The 19,993-nt window shown below is 43.9% G+C and overlaps 1 protein-coding gene and 1 pseudogene across 4 annotated transcripts in view; both read right to left on the bottom strand.

Annotated features, from left to right (window-relative positions):
* The window catches only part of HEATR3 (HEAT repeat containing 3), a 94,173-nt gene extending 76,966 nt beyond the window's left edge, over nucleotides 1-17,207 (bottom strand). Inside the window, exons 1-3 of one of the 4 annotated variants that reach the window (XM_029608510.1) lie at nucleotides 17,082-17,207; nucleotides 9,366-9,538; nucleotides 8,800-8,887 (exon numbers count right to left, since the gene is read on the bottom strand). In XM_029608510.1, coding sequence (XP_029464370.1) covers nucleotides 8,800-8,887; nucleotides 9,366-9,418 — 141 coding nt within the window. In that variant the 5' untranslated portion in view covers nucleotides 9,419-9,538; nucleotides 17,082-17,207. Of the gene's footprint in view, nucleotides 1-8,799; nucleotides 8,888-9,365; nucleotides 9,539-14,935; nucleotides 15,254-15,555; nucleotides 15,598-15,818; nucleotides 15,965-17,081 lie in introns of those variants that run through there. The other 3 variants (XM_029608509.1, XM_029608508.1, XM_029608507.1) reach the window with 3 other exon arrangements.
* Nucleotides 5,751-6,388, bottom strand: LOC115095178 (annotated as a pseudogene).
* Nucleotides 17,208-19,993: the final 2,786 nt, after the last annotated feature.

Raw genomic sequence — 19,993 nt, 5'->3', positions numbered from 1 at the left:
GGAATACAGCAGCTTGCCTTCTGGCCAGCCCTGCATGAAAGCATCAATACCCAAGGACTTCGGATCTCTCCTGCGACTGAAGAATAAAGGAACCTTCGCATTGAGAGAAGTCATCAGCAAGTCTAGGAGCGCTCCACTATCAACTGAAATGCCTCATCCAACAATACTCATTCTCCTGTGTCCAGACTCTCCCTGCTCTTACGTTGTCTTTTCCTGCAATGTGAGAGGTCAAGATCTCCTGGAGATGCCCTTCCGCCCATTCCATAAGTTGGTCTATTTCCAGCAACACTTGCTGGCTCGAGTCCTCCCTGCCAGTTGATATAAGCCACTGTCGTTGCACTGACATTACTCAAACTGCTCATCCCTGCAGTCTGCCGCTCAAGCATGCTGACTGGACCTCCTGGGCTTCCAGGTAATTGATGCTCCAGAGAGAGAGACTTCTGTACTTCAGCATCCTTGTACCATTAGTTCCTGAAAATGAGCTCCCTAATCCTGGAGACTCATCTGTCATGAGTACCTATCCATCCGGCAGGTCAGGGAAACTCTTTTTCCCCAGATGATCCACTTACAACCACTGGAGGTGAGAGCAGATTTCTATCGGCAAGTGGAGCCAAATCAAATAGTCCCGAGACTGCGGGTTCCAATGAGACAGCAGGGAGCATTGAAGAGGACGCATGTGCGCTCTCGCCCACGGCACAGTTCCATAATCTTCAAAAAGGTTTTGAGAGCAGTGGCTAGACCAAAAGGCAGCTCCTGAAACTGATAATGGCACCCCAACACCGCAAAACACATATAATGTTGGTATTCCAATCTGATGGAGATATTGAGGTACACCTCGGACAGATCCAAGGTGGTCAGAAATTCCCCTGGCTACACAGTCATTATCACTTAGCCCAGTGTTTCCATGCAAAAATGAGTCGCCTACAAATGACGTTTGACTCTTGAGATCCAGGATGGGACGAAAGGAGCCCTCCTGCTTGGACACAACAAAATAAATGGAATATCACCCCATACTTTGAGACATAGGTAGTGGAACCACAGCCCTCAGACTGAGGAGCCTTCACAGCATAGATTCCACCTGCTTCTTCTGCAGGGAGACACCATGAACACATCCCAAGGAACGGTGCAAAACTCCAGCACATATCCTTCTCGTATCACCTCCAGTACCCACTGATCCGATGTGATCTCTCTGATAAGAGAGGCGTCCTCTCTCCTGTTCCCAGGGGTGGGTTGGCAAACCTTCCTTGTGAGGCTCAGGAGGATCCGCTATCTGAGCCTGTGCATCGCTTGGGCTGTCTGGGATGAAAGGATTGAAATCTACAGAAAGGCAGAGTCCTTTGAAAATTTGGCCCTCTGTAGGGATGAAACCGCTTGGAACCCTTGAGACGACTTCTCATACCAAAGGGGCGCAGTAACTGCTTCTTATCCTCCAGCAACAGAGGAACCGGGGATTTGCCCCACTTACTGGCCAGTTTCTCCAACTCGCTCCCAAACAAAAGCGAGCCTTTAAAAGGCAATTTCATAAGATTAATTTGGAGGTCGCATCGACCGACCAATTTCCAGCCATAACGAACGCCTGGCTGCTATTACTGAAGCCACTCCTCTGGCTGAGATATAGACCAAATCGCAGTTTGCATCTGCTAAAAAGGCAGTGGTGGGTTCCATAACTGTTCTGGAATTCACTCCAGAATCATCAACTTCCTGAGAGAGAAGCAGACAGGGAACAACAGGAAGTGATCCGCAATGTCACTGCTTCAAACGCTTGCTTAAGGATGGCTCAATCCTCCTATCATGGACATCCTTCAAGGCAGCTACCCTCTCCAAGGGGATAGTCATCCACTTAGAGTTGGCACAAACAGGCACATCCACTTTCGGAAAACACAGACGCTCTCTCACCACTGGATTCAGGGGGTACAGGCCTTCCAAGGTCCGACCCCCCCTTTGAAATTTGCTTCCAGGGAACCCCATTAAAGATCAATCAATTCTTGAATGGCTTCCATAACAGGAAAAAAAACCCAAGGCTTTACACAAGAAAACCAAAATGGGATTTTTCTTTGGCTCAAGACATGCAATCTGAACCAGGCCCTCCCAAGCATCTTCAAGGTCTGGAAAATCAGGGCAGACAGCTCATCGCTATGGAAGAACTGCAATTTAGTCCTATACAGTTCCAGTCCTGGAGGAATTTCCCCATCTTCCAGAGAGTCAGGATCTGCCTCATCAGCGCCTGTCAGAAACGCCTGCAGCTTGAGGTGTACGTCAGCGCTTAAAAGTAGTACCAGAAGAGGGGGGGGGGTCAGGATTGGATGCGGCAGAGGACTGTGCCTGAGGAAAGGATTCCAATCCTTGAAAACATTCTATCCAAGAAAAGGCAGAAGGATCAATGCCAAAACTGGAAGGCACTTGTGCAGTGCCCACTGAGCTGTCATCCTCTGCTGAGGAACCAATCAAAGGAGTTCCAAGGTCAGGCGTGCCTCCGGACAAGTCCTTAACTAGACCATCATCAGGCTGGGAAGAACCAGGCTTAGTAAAATCAGAGAAAGATAATTCACCCTAAGCAGCACTGACACATGTTAGAGGGCACTCCAGGCTGAGATGCCCATATACGACAGGTGACAGAGAGAAAGGCGCTTAGGTTTCTTTGTCACCGCCACCATTAGTCCATCGGTACGCCTAACAGGCGACTGAAGATGCGCGTCCAGCTAATTCTCGATGAAAAAATGTAGGTGCGTGAAATGTATGTACCCCCAAGTCTATGCACACTGTCAGCGTGCACAACCGGTAAATGTGAGAATATGCGCACAGGCAGTGCGCCCGAAAGAAACCGGGTGCACAATTTGGACGCACAGGCAGATGCAACTGCACACTCAGACACTCCTGTGGAGGGAAGCCGAATGTGCAGAAAAGCGCGTGAAAACACTGCCACAACCTACCAAGCAGCGCACGGGTAAAAGCCTAACAGCAGGATCTAGCCCCCCCCCCCACACCCCCCGAGGCTGCCCAGTTCCCTTAACCCCTTGGGAGCAGGAATGAATATTGGAACGGTGCCCCATGCACAGCTTTCTGGCCAATAAAACGCAAAGACAAGATGGAGGCGGTACAGAGAAGGGCAACCAGGAAGGTGGAGGATCTTCATCGGATGACGTACGAGGAAAGATTGAAGAATCTAAATATGTACACCCTGGAGGAAAGGAGGAGCAGAGGTGATATGATACAGACTTTCAGATACTTGAAAGGTGTTAATGATCAAAAGACAACGTCAAACCTTTTCCGAAGGAAAAAAATCAGCAGAACCAGGGGTCACGATTTGAAGCTCCAGGGAGGAAGATTCAGAACCAATGTCAGGAAGTATTTCTTCACGGAGAGGGTGGTGGATGCCTGGAATGCCCTTCCGGAGGATGTGGTGAAGACCAGAACTGTGAAGGACTTCAAAGGGGCGTGGGATAAACACTGTGGATCCATAAAGTCAAGAGGCTGCCAATGAAGAGTGGGTGACTCGCCAGAATGATGGCTACTGCCTGGAGTCAATACCCTTATTAAATAAACATACACAGGCTTACTGTGACTCCAACATCGCTCTAAGCTTCAACAGCAAGAGGAAATGTGGAAAAAAGGATTCACACTCACAAAGAGGGGAGTAGCTGGCTTGTTACGGTGGTTACTACCCCAAATCAAATAAGCCTGATACTTCACTTTCAATGCATATACAGCATAGTTCTCTGATTCAACGGCAGGGGAGAAGAAAAACTGATACTTCACACATCCAGCAGAGCTCTCTGCTTCAACGGCAGGGGAGAAGAAAAGAGGGTTCGCACTCACAAAGCGGGGAGTAGCTGGCTTGTTACGGCGGTTACTACCCCAAACCAAATGTGCCTGATACTTCACTTTCGATGCACATCCAGCATAGCTCCCTGCTTCAACGGCAGGGGAGAAGGAAAAACAACCAATAAGGGCTGTATAACATAGTCTGGGTAAAACAAATAAGCATGGGTGCAGCTTGCTTATTGCGGCGGCTTCTACTCCTAACTAATCAAGCTAGATATTTCACTTGGATACAGCTCCATCACTGTTCTCTACATTAAAGTTGGGGGTGGAAGGGAAATAGAACCAAGAGCTAAGAGAAACAGATAAGTATGAGAGTAAAAATGTGTGAAGCTTGCTGGGCAGACTAGATGGGCCATTTGGTCTTCTTCTGCCGTCATTTCTATGTTTCTATGTTATGTTTCTAATTCATATTTTCTGATAAAATGCTGCATTCATCCTGTCATCAATTTTGACTAAATTCCTTGTGCTGCTGTAGCTCTCTCATCCCAAAAACAGAAGAGATCCATTTCCATGCTTCACAGCAGGGATGGTAGGCTTCTCTTCTTAAGGCTTGACAACTCCTCTCCAAACACAGCATTTATGGTTTTGACCATAAAGTTTAATTTTGGTCTCAATTACTCCAAATTATTTTGTTCCAGAAGTTTTGAGGCTTCTCTAGGTGCTGTTTGGCGTATTGTAAGCGGGCTGTTTTGTGGTGTTGGTGGAGCAATGGATTTTTTCTGGCAATTCTACCATACAATCCCTTTTTTGTTCAAGTATCTCCTTATTGTGCATACTGAAACACCCACTCTGAAGCCTGTATTTCAGTAGAGGTTGCTTGTGGGTTTTTCTTTGCATCTTGACAATCTTTCCTGGTAGATGTGTCTAAAATCTATCTTGGTCTATCCGACCGTGGCTTGATATTAACAGAACCCATAATTTTCCATTTCTTGATGAGATATTTAAAAGTGCTGACTGGCATTTTCAAATCTTTGGATCTTTTTATATTCTTTTCCTGATTTATAAAGTTGAACTACTTTTGCTCGCAGATCCTTTGACAGCTCTTTGGTTATGGAAGCATGGGAAAAGCAAAAGTCAGTGCAGCCCTAGTTGAAATGATCAAGAGTTTCTCAAGAGCTAAGATACTCATTGACTATTTATAAACAGACACTAATTACAATCAAACAAGGCACAGATGTGGCTACCTACCCTTTATTGCCATCTCAACACCTGTGTGTGTGTGTGTGTCAATGTCAGTGTATGCTATCAGCCCAAACATTCAAGGGTATGCAAACTTTTGAACAGCATCATTTTATTACTTCCTTTATTGCTATGGTTTAATGATGGTGCTATTCTGTGATGCATAATGTTTAATTTGCAACACATTAAAAATAAGACGTGTTTTGTCCGATCACTCATGTTTTCTTAAAATGCTACTTGAAAATAACTAGAGTAGGACTTAATATTGTAATAGAAAAGTATTGGGAGTAACCAATATTAATGAAGTAACCCAGTGCTTTTCCCTCGATATAAATATTAACGACGCTGCACATCCGAAGATATTTAAACAATGACCATCATAATAGGCTTCCTCGTTAGGGCTTTCGCCTATTCAACTCGGCCTTATGTTTAATCATAGGTCATGATATTGGAAATATTTTTTTCAAGAGAATTTTTTCTTTGCAAATTAAAATTAATAAAGTCATTGACTATTTCAACCTCTGACTGGTATTATTCCATATATGCAATCCATCACTCGAATGATTCAACTTATCTTAAGATGTTTCACTTTTTCAGTCAAAAACCATGACAGTGTTCACAGTGCTGACCCGACACAGAGCCGTGTTTCGGACTGCTATCACCATCTCCCAGTCCTTCAAGGGTAATAGTTACATTTGTCGAACTTTTTAAAAATGGCGCTTCAGCGTTTTTCAACCCATTTCATCAATAAAGAGCATTCCAACATATGTATTTTCCAAAATATTTTAATTTAGATAGATAGCAATCTTTAGAAACATGTTTAATAGTCATATCTCTAATTCCTTCTTCATAGTTGTGTCCAAAACTGTTTCTTTTCCTCTGCTTCAAGTTACACAGTCTTTTAAACAGTTTTTCTTGCTGTCTCTTACTATCGAGCCTAGTCCACCTACTGCTAATACCTTTTCGTGCCACAGCAGTAATATTGCACTGCTGTTTTCTGTTGGTTTTTCAAATCCTTTATAAATATACTTCATTAACAAGTCAATACCATTGCTGTCTAGCGTTTTTACAGCCTGTTCTATCTCGCTGCTTTTAAAGGATGTGAGGACTTTAAGCACAATTCCTTGGGTGCGTTCCTTTACCGCTTGGTTCTTCGTGTTAACTGGAGAATTCCGTAAGGCTGCATGGAAAGCTCTGAGCATGTCTCCTTGCCTGACCAGGCTGTCCACCTCGCCCTCGTCGGGTCCCTGCTGCTCCGCCGCCTCCTCCTGCTCGTCCACGAACTTGTTCTCGTCGTACTCGTCGATGTCCACCTTCCGGAAGCGCGAGGACAACGTGTTCTTGGCCATGCCGGGGCGGGTGGAAGGGGGGAGAAGAGGCGAGCAAGGGAGGAAGGGCGCCCGCGGGAGACGGCAGCCATTTTTAAAAGCGCCATTTTTAAAAAGTTCGACAAATGTAACTATTACCCTTGAAGAAGGACTGGGAGATGGTGATAGCAGTCCGAAACACGGCTCCGTGTCGGGTCAGCACTGTGAACACTGTCTTGGTTTTTGACTGAAAAAGTGAAACATCTTAAGATAAGTTGAATCATTTGCGTGATGGATTGCATATATGGAATAATACCAGTCAGAGGTTGAAATAGTCAATGACTTTATTAATTTTAATTTGCAAAGAAAAAATTCTCTTGAAAAAAATATTTCCAATATCATGACCTATGATTAAACATAAGGCCGAGTTGAATAGGCGAAAGCCCTAACGAGGAAGCCTATTATGATGGTCATTGTTTAAATATCTTCGGATGTGCAGCGTCGTTAATATTTATATCGAGGGAAAAGCACTGGGTTACTTCTTAAAATGCTACACATCTTACAAAATTCTGCCAAGAGTATGTATACTTATGATCACAACTGTATATTTGGATTGTGTCAAGTGGATACACACACACATATTGTGATGGAAAAGGTTTTTCCTTATGATAGCAGCAGAAGCCCTTGATTCAAAACACTGAAGAAATTGTGATTCCACTGAGCTGTCAGGTTTTTTTTCCCCCTTTTCCACAACTTGCGCAATCATATAGGTATTGCAGGTTGAACACACACATGCAAAAAAAAAAAAAAAAAGTTATATATATATAATTTGCTCTTAAAACAAAAAAACCCCAGCAAGCTAGAGTAGTAAAAACACAAAACTCAGCATATAGCTGTGCTGCACCAGTTTTGTGAAATAAGATTCTCTTGGAGAAAAAATTTACATTTCTGCAAGTTGATCAAATTGTTGTGTTTAATTTTATTATGTACGTTTGATGTAATCTACTGAGAACTAAAATAGATGTATGCAGTAATAAATCACTTAAATTAAATAAATCTTGGTTATTTCAGCAAGCAAGGCAGACTGGGTAGTACAGTGAATTAAGTCGCTACAATATAATTTAATTTGGATTTTTATTCCACTTTTTGTAGATGGTCAGCCATTTTAGAGTGCCTTACACAGTGTATGGTTAGCCAAATTAAATCATTATGTTTTGGGTAGGCAGCCTTAAGAGGCATCATGTCACAGGTAGTTTGCTCACGTCATGGTGTATCCATATAATAGATGATTGTTTCGGCGCTCAAGGCAGTCACATGTCGTGACGTCATGCCTTGAGCGCCGAAATCGCACGGGCATTTATTCACTGCCGGCGGGGGCCGTGCATTCATCCAGGCAGAGGGAGCCGGAGGCCACTTTCGCAGCCGGCTCCCTCTGCCTGGATGAATGCACGCCCACTCGGCCGCCTTGAGCGCCGAAATCGGGAGGAGAGGAGAAGGGAGAAGGGACTACCGTAGCAGGCCCGAGCCTTGCTACTTTTTCGGGTTTTTTTTTTTTTTTGCTTCGGGAGGAGGGGACAGGACTGGGGCTGCACCGGAGACCGGACGGGGCCAGGGCAGGTAAGCGGGGGCTGAGGGAAAGTTTGCTGAGCATCGGGGAACATAACTGTCCACTTCCTGGTACCTGTCATTTGAAATGACATTTGAAATGACAGATACCAGCGCGGCTGTGAAGCGTTAGGCCCACGAACCCAGGATACTGTATAGGCGCTCTATACAGTAAAATGGGTTGCGCGGGCCTAATGCTTGCCTAAGGCTTCACAGCCGCGGCATGCATTTGCATGCAATTTGAAGAGAGTATCGAGCGGTAGGTGAAGAGAACTGTGCATGCGGGGAACGAGGGTGCGCCTGACACTGCCGCACTGTTTCTACCGCGGCCTTAGAGTATCGATCTGTGTGTGTTTTTGGAAACTAAAAAAAAATAAGATGGTTCAGAATAGGAGGAAAAATTCATGCACAGGTTCTGGATAGTGGTTCACTTCCAGACATTTACTGGGGGGGTTATATGTAATAAAGATCATATATATTTCTAAAATCCTCATTTTCTGTGTTTAAAAATAAGAGCTGGGGTTTGTTTACACTGCAGTAATGTTTAAAAAAGCACAAGTCACAGCTCCTTTTCATGACCTTCTGCCTCTTTTGTCAATGAAACGGTATTTGCACTAAATGGCATTCTCTCTCTCATTATATTTTTCAGGAAAGTAACCACTATTTGCTCTGTGGTGTTTAACCTAGAAATTTTGCATTTCCACAGAGAAGAATGGAGTGGGTAATGAAGCATCAAAGTTCAAGCTATGATCCACAAATGGCATCTGCACAGTTAGGTAATCCTACAACAGGTTACATTATTTTGAAAGCCTTGACAGATTAAAGGTTAATGCTTCTTTTTATCTCAGAAGGAAAAAAAAAAAAAAGATCAACATTTAGCACCTACCTCTCTCAAAAGTGCAACAAGAGGTGTCATAATATCCTGGGTGACCATGTTATCACAAACTTCAAACCCTCCACAAGCACTGAGGTTCCTGAGGGAAAAAAAAGGACATACGCTATCACAATCACATGCCCTACCTTTATTTGCAGGACATGAATATTTGGCAAGAATAATTACTTCTATAACTAATGCAATCTTTTCTTGATTAAAAAAAAAAAATCAAATGCTTAATAAGGAATTCATTTAATTAAAATAATCATGTTCTGCTAAGACATCAATACGCTTTTTAACTTAGAGCATCCTTCAGCAAGGAAATGATTTCCATTTTTTCACTAAGCAGCCCAACTGCAATTTATACCCTGCGTTCTCAGCAGCTTCTTATCAGAATGCAGTTTGACATTTCTTTCTCCAAACTCCCTTCGGACATACAGTCAGATTTCTCATTGTAAACCACCTTCCTTAAGCATGCAAAAAAAAAACCGTATTTTTTTATATACCGACGTTCGATCTGAGATATCACATCGGTTTACATTCAGGCACTGTAGGGTACGGCTATACAACCCACTTACCGGAGTGCCCCAGCCGCCGTCTCTCTCACAGCTAAACATTTGTCGAGCAGCATCGGACCCAAACATTTAACAGCATCTTTTCGTATAAAGGATGGGATGATTTGCTTTTGTTGCACGAGTTTTGAAATGCTGGCACAAGCATATTCTCTCACTTCGGAGCTGGGGCTCTGAAGCTAATGAAAGGAAAAAAAAGGAGCAGATGGAAGAGCTGTTTGCTTGTGAATCAGAGTTATGTTTGATGGTATTTGAGATAACATTTATGAGAGGCATCTTTTCAATGGAAAAGTACCCAGTGAGCCCCAGGAGGCACTGCCGAGTCTGGAATCTGTCACACTAGATAAAAGAAAGACAAATGTATTTCTTGGTAGCTCTAGATATCACAGGAAGAAGAAGTTGTAAAATGTAAGTCTTCAAGGTTAGGTTAGAATTCCCAGGCCAGTTAAGAATGCTAATGTTAGCAAATGTTTTCACCTTGAAACCTTAAATCAAAGAAGTGTTTACAGTAACACCCTGGGAGAAAGTGTATTTAAGTGAAGTCAGCTGGATGCCTGATTAAGCGGACTCTGCAACTTTAAGAGCAGATTTCCTTATGCGCACAAGAATAAAGGCTTTTACTTGTGAGAAACATACAATCTCTGCTATTTTGTGTGTCCTTGATATAATTTTTACAATTTCATGTTCTCGCCTAGTTTCATACTAAAATGTTTCTCAGCTGTGTATTTTTATCTCAGAACCTCAAATAATTCCACACATCACCTCGATGTTCTTGAGCAGAGAGTGAAAGAGATCACAAAGCTATGTAGCTAATCCCTCTCCTGGAGGAGCAATATGTGGAGGAGAATTTCTGCAGTCCATAATCTTAAAGAAAAAAAAAAAAACCTTTTCTTTTTTAACACAATTTTGATGCAGTACAAACAACTGAAAGGATGTACTCCAGCAAATCTCTTAACCCTCTTCCCACACCTTCTCATCACACAGGCCCTCTTCACTCCAGCAGCTGATCTCCCTCCCCCCCCCCCCTTGCTGATCCAACTGGTAGGAGGAGGAAGAAAGTGGTGGTACCTCGGGCCACATCCTCCCAGCCTTTACTTCCAGGGGCCAGACATGTTTTAAACACCACAGGGTTCATGCTGTTGGCTTTAGAACCCCAGTCAGAGCCTGGGTCCTGGAGTAGGATAACACGGCCCAATGCGCAAATACTCTCCCCTCCTTCAAGTCCAAATCGGCAGAGAACACAGAGGGGGGACAGTGGAAGGGTTTCCAAAACGGCAGACTTTCTATCCAGGGCACTGACAGAGGTGAACTCCACTGGCTCCTCGTCCCTGTCTCTGGCTGGCAGGGCATGCAGAACATCACTAGCCCAGTTGCTCAGACTGCTTTCCATCCATATCTGCTCAACTTCATTTATTTAGATTTAGTTCACAACTTTCCATTCATGGCTCAAGAGGAGTTATATTCAAATACCATAGCTATTTCCCTGTCCCCGGGGCTCGATATCAGGAGGTGCACTCTGCAGAGCGCGGTTTTGCCTGCTCACTTTTGGGCACATGGCTTGACTCACAATGCAGCAAGGAGGTCTGCACATGACAGGTGTGTGTGTAAACCTCAGTGCTGGTTACCGCCCTTGCATGGAAATCTGATGCTAAAAGACATTTGCAGAGAGCCTTAATGCAGAGAGCCCCCAATGCAGAGAGCCTTAATCTGTTATGTTAACACTCAAAATTTAACTCCTGGTCAGAGGTGGCATATGGGGGATAGACTCAAAAATCTAAACATGAATACCCTAGAGCAGTGGTTCTCAATCTTTTTTCAGTCGGGACACACCTGACAGATGGTACTCACCTGCGTGACACCCTGAGCACATGACCATCATGAGGTTAAACGTAAGCATACACAGGAACCCCCTCGACCCCCCAGCAATGGGTGCAGAGCAGAACCAGGGCATTACCCATACAACTCACCATACAAAAAAAAAAGATATTCTGGTTCTGCTGACATCTCAGTAAAAGCAAAACAAACGCCCTTTACTTCCAGGCACAATAGCCTTCCTTATGAAAAGACAGTAATTTACCACTAATGCATATCCTATTGAGAAAACACAACAAATAAGATTGATACAAATGGATTAAAATGTTATTCCCATCAGGTCACTGCTCGATCCAATGTTGCCGAATATTAATGTTAGGACTTTGTATAATATTCTTGACTGAACAGGAAGCCAGTGCAGAGTATAAGCACTGGCAAGTTAAAAAGTAAAATAGTAGTAAGACAGGCCATTAGAGAAACTTGCCAGAAAGACAAAAACTAAAAATAAAAACCTTTTCAAGTACCCTTGAAGCAAAGAGCCTGTAAGGGAATGAGCTGGGCGACTGGATGATTGAAGGGTAAAAGGGGTGCTGAGGGACGACAAGGAAATAGAAATACTGAACGAATTCTTTGCCTCGGTCTGTACTAAGAAGAATGTTGGGAACATATCACACCAGTGATCTTAGCCTTTGGTAACCCCTTAAGAGATTCTTTCGCCCTATTTTTTGCCCGATGTAGTCAAATCTTGATTCCTTGTCCTACTATTAATTCCTGATTCCTATTTTATTTACGCTGTTAAACCCATTTCGTTGTATCCAAGTTCGATGAACCTGTTTATTGTAAGACATCTTCATGTCATGGTTATTGTTGTAATGTAAACCGACTTGATTGGTAACTCTGTTACCAGAATAGCGGTATATAAAAGTGCTAAATAAATAAATAAATAAATATCCACAACCTGAAACATTCTTTAATGGTGGAGTTTCTGAGCAATAAAAAGAAATATCTGTGAAAATGGAGGATGTAACAGACCAGATCGACAAACTAAAGAATAATAAATCACCAGACTGGATGACATCCACCCCAAAGTTGTAAAAGAATTAACAGGAAATTGCTAACCTATCATTTAACACAGCCTCAATACCTGAACACTGGAAGGAAGCCAATGTGACGATTTTTTTTAAAAAGGCTCCTGAGGTGACCTGGGATACTACAGACTGGTGAGCCTGGTGTTGGTGATGGGCAGCATGGTAGAAGCTATTCTTACAAATAAAATCACTAGCCATATAGACAGACATGGCTTAATGGGGGAAGACTGACATGGTTTTATAGCAAGAAGTCTTATCTTACCAGTCTTTAAGAATTTTTGAAGGGCTATATAAACATGTAGATAAAGGTGAGCCCGATAAAGCGTACCTGGATTTTCAGAAGGCATCTGACATAGTCCCCCACAAAAGACTCCTCAGGAAATTACAAAATCATGGGATAGGAGGAAAATGTCCTATTGTGGATAGGTAACGAGTTAAGAGACAGAAAACAGAGGACTAAATGGTCAGTTTTCCAAACTGAGAAAGGTCATTAGTAGAACACCACTTGAAGCAGTCCACTGGGACTTGTGCTGTTTAACATTCATCAAGCGGATTGTGATAAATTGCAGGAGGACCTTGCAAAACTGGAAGATTGGGCATCCAAATGGCAGATGAAATTTAATGTGGACAAGTGCAAGGTGATGCATATAGGGAAAAATAATCCTTGCTGTAGTTACACAATGTTAGGTTCCATATTAGGAGCTACCGCCCAAGAGAGATCTAGGTGTCATAGTGGATAATACTTTGAAATCATCAGCTCAGTGTGCTGCAGCAGACAAAAAAGCAATCAGGCCGATACAGTAAAACCTGCGGGAGAGCCGGCGCTCCAAGGCGAGCGCCCACTCTCCTGTGCGCACAATTTAGTATGCAAACGAGGGCCTGTGGTAAAGAGACGCTAAGGACATTAGCGCGTCCCTAGCACCTCTTTTTTGGCAGGAGCAGCGCCTGTCAGCGGGTTTGACAGCCGACGCTCAATTTTGCCGGCATCTGTTCTCATTCCCGCTGACAGCCATGGGTTCGGAAAACGGACGCCGGCATAATTGAGCATCCGTCTTCCGACCCGCGGGCCGATTTTAAATATTTTTTTAATTTTTAACTTTTTTTTTAAGTTTTGGGGCCTCAGACTTAATATCGCTATGATATTGTTGGAAGGTGTACAGAAAAGCAGAAAAGCACTGGCAGGTGTTAATTTTTTTTAAAGTAAAATATGTGGCTTCGCTGCACATTTTGCTTTCTGGATCACGCGGGATATAACTAATAGGGCCATCAACATGCATTTGCATGTTAAGGGAGCTATAAGTTTCGGGGGGGGGGGGGGGGGGGGGGTTGGACGCGCGTTTTCCACACCCTATTATTACCCCTTACTGTATAAGGGGTAATAATAGCGAGTCGAAAGCGCGCAACCAAACGGGGGTTAACGGTGCGCTCGGCCTGAGCGCACCGTACCGAATTGGCCTGTTTTTGAGTTAGCATGCTTTTTTGTTTAATTCATATTGGATTAGCATACCATTAGCTTACTGCATCAGAAAACTGTACACTGAATTTTAACATAGCCTCTAACCTTGCACCCGAGGGTGAAATGACTTGCCCAAGATCACAAGGAACATCAGTGGGAGAAGAAGCAGGATTCAAACCCAGGTTTCCCTAGTCATTAGCCTGCTGCTCCAACCATTAGGCAATGCCTTTATTTTGCAGGAAAACCTCCCCCAAAATAACTATTAGAAGTATATTCCTTCAAAAAGCTTTCTTTGTATAAATATTTCTGTCTATAGACCTTCTGCTAACAACAATTGAGTGAAGACTGCTAAGCTTAGCCAGCTTCAGCAACACTTCTGCTTGATCAAACTTTTTGACATAGGCGCATAGGACATTCCAATACTCACTGTAATAAAACACATAAAACAGAATTCCATAAAAAGATTTCTACAGCAATCAAAGATCTGATGACCATGTAACTCCTCTGGTATTCCGTTCTGATATGCTTTTAGAGTCTTATGGACACTTAACAATATTTCATTATTTATTGCTTATGCGTTAGTATAATTTAGCAAATCAAAGCCTCCAAACATTGAAAGCGGGGCTTATTCACACAGTCCTCTAATCTGCAAAGTTCAGCAGTGTGCAAAAAGTTATGGCCAAAGCAGGCATGAATGTCGTAACTAATGTATGTATAAAAGCAACGGGATTCAGTATTACCAGATCGGGCAGGAATTTTATAAAATTAAAACCGTATGTCATCCTCAAGCACTTGCAAAGAATAATTTTCTAGAAAGCACTTGATTATTCAGCTATATGAGTAAAACACGATGCACTGGTCACCTCAACATTTGCAGTAAACACTTCTAAGACAAAACAAAAGAATTACGTCGAACATATTATTTGTGCTGTCAAGTAACTTAGTTCTGAGGGCTGAAACGATGCCGAATATAAAATGGATACGTGCCAGGAGCTTCCACAGACGGCAGAAACTCCCTCCCAAGCAAGCGAACATGAAAGCACAACTCTGGACTCCAGAGCCCGCGGAGAGGGCTTTCAAATCTGTGTCTCTGCCGAGGGTTCAGGCAGCTCAGACAGGGTTCGGGCTCACGGCTGTGAGGCGTGGGCGCCCTCCGGTCCTGGGCAGGCCGCTCCCCCACCATGCCCCGTACTTGGGCGACAGAACTTTGCCCGCCTTACTTTCTCCAGTAACTCTAAAGCAGGCGAGCAGCCAGCCTCCTCCTCCTCCTCCTCCTCCTCCACCGCCGCCCGCTCTCCTTTCCCAGGGTTGCAGTCGCCGAAAGGCAGGCCGGCGGGCGCAAAGCTCGGCCTCCGGAACCTGCGGCCCTTGCTCTTCCCCATGCTGCCGGTCCCGGGGCAAGGAACACCCCGCGCGCGCGCCCTCAGCCCGGCATTAGGGGTAGCCACGTGCGGCGGTGACACGGAAGCCCGAAGCGCGCATGCGCGCCGCCCGGCTGACGGCTGGGCGTGGAGGCCCCCGCGGCCTCTCCCCTCGGCCGGCTGACTGCATGCGTAGGGAGGGGTTCCAGCGTGCACGCTCTTAGCTGGGGGGGGGGGGGGAGCTGCTGGGTCGGGGTGAGAGATGTTTTACTTCTGGGCGTAGGGAAAGCCTTGTTTTCTCGTGGTCTTCTATTTGAAGAGAATGTTTCTCTCAAACCAACCCTATCGTTCCTTCCGCATTGGCAGTTTGGTCCCGGTTAGCGATAGGCCTGAAAAAACATGGCCGGATTGTAGTTCATGGAGAACCGTACAGCGTAGTGCTTTAGAAATGATAAGTACGAGCAGCGGCAGCGGAATACCTGGTTGGTTGGTTGGGGGGGGGGCATGAAAATGACTCCGTTTTCGTCCCCAGTTATTATTCTCTTACATACAGTGGGTCTGGGGAGAAAGAAGGATAAGGGTTCTGGTTACAGGAAGAGAGATCACCGAGAACTCCTGAGGGAATTCGCACACATTTTAAATTTTAATTTTAGATTAGTCAATATAACACAATATACATCAATCTGAGTAATTAACTTAAAATGTAATACAGAAAAGTTATTACCCAAAGATGCAGACTTACATATTTTGAGCAGAATTCTCCTAGAGGTGCATTGGGAGTGTCTTTTCCAATCTCGCTACTGCCCTCTTAAGCTCTATTTCTCCCCTTCCCACAATCTTCACCTCTCAGTCAGTGGCAGCTGAAGGCAATCTGCTGCCCGAGGCAATGGGAAAAAAAAGAAAACCAACGCCTTCCCTCTTTCAAATCAGAGAGAAATGGGGAGGGAGTTATCCCATTTGGGAGTCTAGCCCTCTTGGTGATTTTAAATGTTGGGAAAAGATACGAGGGTCAGGGTTCCTAGAGATATGACAGAGTGCTAGAGATATTCCAGGAAAAATCCCACAAAAAAGTTATACTATTGTAAAGTGTGTTAAGTGTAAACTTGACCCTCAGCAAGCTATGAAAAAAGCCATTCCACCCCCAATTTGAATTTTACCCTACCTTTCTCCTAATATTTTGTTTTTTGTAATGATTTATCTCCATGCTTTATTGTTCACTGTAAAGGCCCCATGCCTAATTGTTACCCTTGATATCATTGTTCCGAAGTTATTTGTAAACTATAAGTTTTAAGTTATCTGTAAACCAATACAATGTGCAAACGGTTGTCGGTATATAAAATCTTTAAAATAAATAAATAAATTACAATGCAGTAAACCTCCCATACCAAAACATGCTAACTGCCAGAGCTCAAAACAGTATCAACCCTACCCATGAAAAGCAACACTGCAAATATTACATCAGGCCCTAAAACACCAATACACCTCCTATTAGGAAAGCAGAACAAGCCAAGAACATAAAATGTTGCCATACTGGATCCATCAAGTCCTACATTGGCCAATCCAGCATACAAGCACCCAAACATTAAATAGATCACATGCTACTAATGCTGGTAATAAGCAGTGGCTAATCCCTAAGTCAACTTGACTAATAGCAGTTTATGGATTTCTCCTTCAGGAGCTTGTCCAAACCTTTTTTAAACCCAGCTATGCTAACTGCCTTAATCTCTTTCTCTGGCAGTGAATTCCAGAGCTTAATTGTGCACTGCATGAAAAATAATTTTCTCCAATTTGTTTAATTATGCTATTTGCTAACTTCACAGAATGCCCCCTAGTCCTTGTATTATCTGAAAAAGTAAACTGATTCACATTTATTTACCTGTTCTTTTCCTCATGATTTTGTAGACCTCCATCATATCCCCCCTTAGCCATCTCTTCTCCAAGCTGAACAGCCCTAACCTCTTGTTGCGACCGTCTCTGCCCAATGTCTCCACTCCGCCTACCTTACCTCTTTGATGACTCCCTCTTCGCTTGTTGGATGTTTGGCTGCCGCGGCGTCATCTTGCCGTTCTCCGGCGTCCCCAGACCAGCTAGACGCTGCACTCCGCCAAGCTTCCCAGAAACCTAAGGGCGCACGCGCGGCCCCGCCTCAAGTACCAGCAGTGGCACGAACCTCAGGGGCGTCCCCCTGAGATGACATCATCCGCACTGGATATTTAAGGTCTCTGAAATCGCTAATTGAGTTAGCAAAGGTTTTCCTAGCTGCCTCCAGGTATCGCTGCGGATGGGATTCGCTCTCCGCATACCTTGCTACTCTGCCTCCTCAGACTTACCAGGGGTACCCGCTCCTCGGGGGCCTCACTTTCTCTTTGCCTTTCCGGTTGCAGTCTGGAACCGGTACTCGCTCCTCGAAGGCCCACTTTCTCGGACCTGCTCCTGAATACCACTTCTGCCAGGAAGTCACCACTGCCTACAACACCAGTGAGTTACCACCTTTCTCTCAGAGCTTTTCCTGGAACCAGGTACTTGCTTCTCGAGGGCCTAATCCATTCCAGCTCCTGGATTGCTTCAAGAGACTATTGTGTGAGTGTTACCATCAAGGTTCTATTCCTGAACTCTGCATACTCACTATATTCAGTTTCTCTACAGCTCTGCCATCCTGGGATCGCTGTTCCAGTGTCTGAGTGACTATAGCCCAGCCAGGTGCTTCCAACTCACTACTGCCACCTCTGGTGGTTCAATATATTGTTTAATAAAAGAACGAGTGTGTGTCTGTCTCGAAACTCTGAGCCTGACCGGTGGTCCCTCTTGGGATCCTCCCCCAGAAGCATGGTCATCTGCCACCGGCCCAAGGATCCACCCACAACTCTCCCAAACAATAACACCGCTTTAGCCTTTCGTCGTAGGGGAGCTGTTCTATCCCCCTTTATCATTCTGGTTGCCCTTCTCTTTACTTTCTCTTGTGCAATTATATCTTTTTTGAGATGCGAGAACCAGAACTGAACACAGTACTCAAACTGCAGTCTTATAATGGTGCGATAATAGAGGCATTATGATGTTCTCTGTTTTATTCACCATTCCCTTCTTAATAATTCCTACCATTGTTTGCTTTTTTGACCACCACAACACATTGAGCCAACAATTTCAATGGATTGTCCACTATGCTACCTGCATCTGTTTCCTGAGTGGTAACTCCTAACATGAAATACAAAATCATGTAATTACAATATGAGTTATTTTTCGCTATATGCATTACCTTGCACTTGTTCACATTAAATTTATCTGCCATTTGGATACCCAGTCTGACAAGGTCCTCCTGCAATTTATCACAATCTACTTGTGATTTAACTAATGTGAATAATTTTGTGTCATCCGCAATTTGATCATTTCACTCGTCATTCACCTTTCTATATCAATTATAAATATATAAATCCCTACACAGAAAGTACATGCTAGCAGAATACCTCACCTCAGTTACACATGCAGAACATAGACAGATCCTCACTAAATATAGAATAGGGAGGTCAAATTATAAAAAGAAACAGGTAGACAAAACTGAAATGGAAACTACAACAAAGCCAGACAAGCAGTACAACAATGGAAAAAGAAAAACATCACCATTCCTTATAAAACATAGAATAATAAAAACACAAAATATAAATACTAAAACCATACAAATAAAAGGAATATTTCAAAACAGCTGATGACTAGAGCATCCAACAATCAAAAATTGAAAAAGTTTTTAAAATTTCCCTAATATCTATAGAATATTTTAAAATAGACACATGAAATACCATCCAATAATTTAAAAGAATAAAGGATTAAAAAAAATTATCCTGTTCTCCGTACCTAGGAACTGTTGATTCCAGTCACCCTGAGATTGTTGTGAATTAGTCAGAAGTGGTGACTTGCACAAACTTTCTTCTCACTTTCAGATACAGACATTCTTATACACACTCTCATATGCTCACTCACAAACGGTCTCTGACATACATGCTGACTCACTGACTTGTTCACACACTCACTTTTCGCTCATACACATACATGCTCACCAACTTTCACATATGCTCTCTCTCACATACTGACATGCTCTCATCCTCCCATATACACTCTGTTATAAATCTGCTGTTAGACTGCAGCGTTAGCAATCTTGTTAGAATCTGTATTGCAGGACATTGAAGGAGGGAGGAGTTAGCAATCTGATATAGTAGTGGGTGGATCCCTGGGCCGGTGGTAGATGACCACACCACCGGGAGGAGATCCCAAGGGACCACCGGCTAGATTTGAGTATGGAGACAGACACACATTAGTTCTTTTATTAAACAGTTTTTGAAATCACCAGAGGTGGCAGTAGTGAGCAGATATGCACAGCTGGGCTGTAGTCCCTCAGGTACTGGAACAGCAATCCAGGATGACTGAGCTATTGAGAAACTGTAGAAAGTGAGTAGACAGAGTTAATGAACAGAACTAGATGACAAAACTCACATAAGGTCTCAAGGAAGCTCAGGAGCTGGAAAGGTTTAGGACCTCGAGGAGCAAGTACCTGGTTCCAGGGAAAGCTCTGAGAGAGCGATGGTAACTCACAATTGTTTGTAGCAGCCATAGCTTCCAAGCAGTAGAGAATCTTCAGAGTGTCCAGGAACATGGGCCCTCAAGGAGCAAGTACCAGTTCCTATCTGCAATCTGAAATAGAAAGAGAGCGAGGCCCCCCGAGGAACGGGCACCTCTCGTAAGTCCGAGGAGGCAGAGTAGCTTGGAACAAATCCTTATCCTTGCTAACTCAGTTTGTTAGCGTTATCAAAGACCTTTAAATATTGGAAGCGGATGATGTCATCTCAGGGAGATGCCCCTGAGGTTCACGCCCTTGCTGGTTCTTCAGAGCGCGCGCCCTAGGTCTTCAGGCAACATGGATCTGCAATG

The sequence above is a fragment of the Rhinatrema bivittatum genome, chromosome 7 (assembly GCF_901001135.1).
Source record: "Rhinatrema bivittatum chromosome 7, aRhiBiv1.1, whole genome shotgun sequence".
Classification (NCBI taxonomy): Eukaryota; Metazoa; Chordata; class Amphibia; order Gymnophiona; family Rhinatrematidae; genus Rhinatrema; species Rhinatrema bivittatum.
The sequence above is the reverse complement of the archived record's forward strand: the minus strand, read 5'-3'. Positions and strand labels throughout refer to the sequence as shown.